This window comes from Mus pahari, chromosome 3 (genome assembly GCF_900095145.1).
Source record: "Mus pahari chromosome 3, PAHARI_EIJ_v1.1, whole genome shotgun sequence".
NCBI lineage: Eukaryota > Metazoa > Chordata > Mammalia > Rodentia > Muridae > Mus > Mus pahari.
In genome coordinates, this window is record NC_034592.1 from 105,001,169 (window position 1) to 105,006,168 (window position 5,000).

Consider the following 5,000-nt stretch of genomic DNA (forward strand, 5'->3'; position numbering starts at 1 on the left):
TTGTAGACCAGGCTAGCCTCGAACTCAGAAATTCGCCTGCCTCTGCCTCCCGAGTGCTGGGATTAAAGGCGTGCGCCACCACGCCCGGCTTGACATGCTTTGTTTTAATTACTGTGCTTAAAAGATCTATAAAACAAAAATTCCCCTAACCTATAAGCCCCAGCTGCCCAAGAACAAATACCTTCCCAGAAGTCTGGGGGCCGTTCATATAATCTAACAACCACTCCAGTATTTTTACTTCTGTAAACAAGCTTGGTTGCCCCAACTACACCGAGTATGCTTGATGACATGTGTGCAGGAGGCACACAGGGAGTATGCAGTCTTGTGAGGTCTGCCTTTATAAGCCCCTGTGTAGTGGAATGCGGCACCATGCTCTGGGAATCCCGGGTATGGACCTGGCTAGTGTCCATCATCCTGGTCAGTATTTAGTAAAGCTTGCTTCAAACTTGGCTCAAAAATTGTGGTAGTGGTTTTCCTCTCACTTGATGAGGCAAACACTGTGAGGGAAGAAGAGACCTACAGACAGAAAGCTAGAGAGGCTGAGGGTAAAGGGCAGGCCCTGCCGTGAGCTCTGGGTTCTCTGTTCTCAGGATAAGGTGCACAGAGTGGTTTCCAGGGAAGGGGCTGGAAGGATCTGGAATGGCTACTTACTGTCACTATTTACCTGTATCGGAACCGGCTCCCCTTAAAGAACAAATTGCTGCTGGACACTGTGCGGACTTGGCTTGACTTCTCCAGCCTATGGCAAAGCAAAGTTTGGGGTGACACGTGGCGCAAACCACTGCGCAGGTTAATGCAGGGTGGGTAGTGCAAAGGCCTGCAAATGCTACTCTAGACTTCCTTTCAGGTTCAAGAGAAAGCCCTTGGCGATCTGTGCAGGAGTGCTGCCCACCAGGAGGAAGACCCAGCAACTGAGTGGCCATACCTGGGTTTGGAAACAAGTATTTGTTCCCAGGAATGAAAACAGGCCCCAAGAAAAGAGAAAGATGGGTGGCAACTGCTTTCTTTTGATGATGCATTCTTTCTTCTGACAGAAAGAATGGGGTTGCTTCTGAGCTCCCAGGGCAAGGAGAACCTTGCAGACGTTCCTGTCTACTTCCTGAGCTGCTCCTAAGCCTCAGGAACAGGAGTTTGTCTCTCAGATTTGCTTCTCGCTAGGCTCACCCAACTCACTAAACCTGGGCCGTGAGGGCAAGACAGTAACCAAAGAAAACGACTTCCTTGGTTTTCTCAACAGCAGTCAGCCTCTCGCAGAAGTGTTCCCTTCGGAAGGAAGCCCACACAGAGTTCACTCAACTCATCCTGGTGCTAGTATCAAGTGCACAGTGTGTACCAAAGACTGAGAACACCTTCCCGAGACACAGCTCGGGGACACGTCCGTGTCCTGCCGACTGGAGTCAGCTCTTTCCCCAAACTCCTTCATGATAGTAGAGCTATCACCAATGCTGGCTTATCACAGTACTTGGTGATAGCAAGGGTTCCCTTAACTGGAATATATCACACTATTTGGCATTGTAATTTTTATTTATTTATTTATTTTTTGGACACAGGGTCCCATGTAGCCCAGGTTATCCTGCAACTCAGTTTATGGATGAGGATAACCTTTACCTGATTCTTATGCCTCCAGCTCCTGAAAGCTGGGATTACGGGCATTTGTTACTGTGCCCTGTTTATGCAATGCAGAGTATTGAACCCAAGTACTCCAGCAAAGGAACTGCATTTGCAGCCCCAGCACATCGATTAAAATACAAATCACAATGTTTGTTTTAAAGCAATGCCAAGGAATTCGGTGAAACATTTGCTTGGTGTCCCCTCAGCCTCTCTTTGGTCCATTTCTTTGTGCACATTCACATTTCAGAGAAAAGTGGATGCAGAAGTCCCCTGACTCCTCCAAACTCTCTGGCAAGCAGAGTTATCTCTGGCTCAGACCTGGCTTCTCAGTAGCAGGCCAAGTGGCCACCATCTCTAGCTCTCCTACCATAGGCACTCAGCTCTGAGCTACCCACCAGGAGGGAGACCCCAAGATCTCCCCAAGGCTGAGGTCTGAGGTCAGGGCACTGCTCTGGGTTATGTGGGGTCTTTCATGGAACTCCTGTCTTCCAGGCCTTCCAGGGTCCCACAGAGGCAGTGATTCAAATTAAAACACCCACTGGGCTTTCCTGCCACACCACCAGAATCACTCGGCTGGTTCCGTTTCTCTAGGTTGGCCTGCCTGTCCTCTGGAGGCAGCTTTGTGAGTCCCCATCATGTGTCCACTCACTTGTAGAAGGCTTGGTTCTCAATTCCACATTTCCAGAGGTGCTTGCAGGCTTCTGGAGTTGGAGCAAAATATGTGAGAATAATCTTTTTTTCCTGCAAAAAATTCCACAGAGAGACAGCTGAGGTGGGTGGAGAAGTCTGGGACCTGGTGTCCTGTGATATGGGAGGCCCTCCAGCAGCTGGCTCACTAGAAGAGGGGTTCACAGCAATTTACCACCTCACACCTGGCAAGCCTAACAGAGCTCTTGGTGAGAAGCAGAACATCCATCCACCTGGCGTTCTCTGTCGGGAAGAGAACCTCATTCGACTGTTTCCTGGAGGCCATTCTCTGGATGGATCCTCTGGGTGCCACCAGCATAGCCAGGCCTTCCCACCCCCACATACCTCCACCTTTGCCTCAGCCCAGGAGGCAGATAGCGTCCCCTGGACTCCTTACTCTTGGCTCCAACTATGAGGGACTGTCACAGTGCCCCAGCCCTCCCTGAAGAGAAGGAAGCCAGCACTCACCTCCTTCTGACTTACATATAAATAGAAAGTCTTTCCTTCAAATTTCAGCTTGGTCACCTCATTCCTAGAAGCACAAAGAGAGTGGCTGTCTGTCACCTGGCTGCAGGCGGCTTGTGCACAGTAATATAGATGCACAGCCCACCCGACTGGAAGGGGCTCCAGGCACAAACACAATTTTAGCCAAAATTAGAACCGAGAACAAGACAGTGGTGCAGCGGCCTTGGAGGACAGTCATTGAGACAATTCGGCCCACAGTGTTCCAGTCAATCACACTGTAATATTGGGGTGAGAGGAGGATATTCGGGCTCATCAACAGTGGCTAGAAAAGGGCAACATTTGCACGGCACGTGAGTGCAGGAGGAGGGCACCGTTGCCAGATTTGATACATAGCACAGGTGCGTTATCTGATGGGACTGTCGAATAGAAGATGCCACAGGCAGCTGATGAGGCCAAAGTTGAAGATCACAGCAAATAATGAAATACAACGCATCCAGGTACGGAGGGCGCTGAGTCTTTCAGGTGACTGTGCCACTGGATGGAAAATGCAGTCTAATGCAGACAAATGTCAAACGATCTCAGGGAAGGGTAGGGCAACATACCAAAGAGAGAGAGAACAGATTACATGGAACAGTCATGCAGGGTACTGACCAGGAAAGGGGCTTAGGGGTTATTGTAGAAAAATCCTTGAAGCCACCAGCCCAGTGAATGGCTGCAGTAAAAGAGGCAAACAGGATACTGGGGTACGTCACCCGTGGGACAGACACAAATCAGAAGAAGTGACATGGTTACTGTACATGGCACGGCCTAGACCTCATCACCTCCACAAACTGCTTTCAGCCTTGGTTACATTTACAGAGTGGGGGAAATACCTGGGACTTATTTGGATGTTCCTGAGAGCCACCAGGCCTCCCCATCAGCCAGTCCTGTGTGCCCAATCAGGTCCCGACCCCCAAGGGAGTTTTGTTTTTTTTTTTTCTGCCTGAGACCCCTAAGGAGGTCTGGTCATGCACATCTGCCATCTGGAGGCATCCTGTCACCTCTAGGGAGGTTTCTTCACTGCCCCAGTAAATGGTAAGAAGGCAGTAATCACCAGGCTTATGGTTGGACAGCATCAGGGCAGGGGGATGTGACTTGCTCTCACTAAGAAGTCATGGCTGGGTCAGAGTGACATGTTACAACTTCCCAGTACAGGTTTTGGTCAACCAACCATCAATCTTACACTCAGGTAGAATTACAGTGAACATACAAGTGTGGAAGATAGTTTTCCTTTTCTTGCCTTTTTGAGATGAGGTCTTACTGTGGTAGCCCTGGCTGTCCTGGAACTCACTGTGTAGACCAGGCTGGCCCTGACACGTAGGTAATTCCCCTGCCTCGGATTCCTGAGTCTGAGATTACAGGTGAGAGCCATCACACCTGGACTATGAGTTTGTTTTTCCTGTTGAATGTGAGGTTGGGTTTACACCTATGATTCTGAAGTTGAGACAGTAGGAAGGTTTCCGGGGAGAGAGGGTCATGAGAGAACAAAAAGTGGGGGAGGCAGGGATAACTCAGGGGCTGAGTGTCTGTTACAGGGATGACCTGATTTCTAGACATAAGACAACCACTCTGTCAAGGGTGCAACCCTTTCAAGGGACACCAGACAGCACCAGGCAGCAGATGCCCTGCACAAGGAGGGCTGTGGCCCAATCCCAGTCTGCCTTCTCAAAAGTGCTTTGCTGGCTAGGAGACAGGAAACCCTTACATTGTCACACAGAAAGTACTGAGACAGGAGCCAGTTTTGGGGGATCGCAGGTGCGGTCGATACTCCATGATCCCCACTGCCTTGTGAATGGGACCCAGTGCCACATGTCTGAGGAGTAGTTGCGTGAGGACTCATTAATCATATTACCAGCCTCCACAAGAGCAATCTGGGGCAGGAAGGTGGCTGAGTAGGAGAGCACAGGAAGGGACGACTACAGCATCCTGAGGAAAAACCTCATGAGAAAACAGCTCTATTCATACCACACTTCACTTGTCTGGAGGGCAACAGAAGCAAGGGAAGAACCCGGTCCTAACCAAATTCTTCTGGACCAAGGGAAGCCATGAATCCAAACTACTGCTCAGAGGGCTAGCTTAGACACAGCAGGCTGAGGCCCAACACAGAATTGAGATCACAGGTGGCTTGAACTATGTTCTCTCATATGGCCACCCTACCTTTAGATTTTTAGATCTGTGTGCTTATTATGGAGTGTCTG

The 5,000-nt window shown here is 49.9% G+C and overlaps 1 protein-coding gene across 4 annotated transcripts in view; it reads right to left on the reverse strand.

Annotated features, from left to right (window-relative positions):
- The window catches only part of Frmd5 (FERM domain containing 5), a 262,448-nt gene that overhangs the window by 8,429 nt on the left and 249,019 nt on the right, over positions 1-5,000 (reverse strand). For 2 of the 4 annotated variants that reach the window (XM_029535891.1, XM_029535890.1), the window contains exons 9-12: positions 3,415-3,501; positions 2,767-2,830; positions 2,261-2,352; positions 665-739 (exon numbers count right to left, since the gene is read on the reverse strand). In XM_029535891.1, the coding sequence (XP_029391751.1) occupies positions 665-739; positions 2,261-2,352; positions 2,767-2,830; positions 3,415-3,501 (318 nt within the window). The remainder of the gene's footprint in view (positions 1-664; positions 740-2,260; positions 2,353-2,766; positions 2,831-3,414; positions 3,502-5,000) is intronic. The other 2 variants (XM_021191990.2, XM_021191988.2) reach the window with 1 other exon arrangement.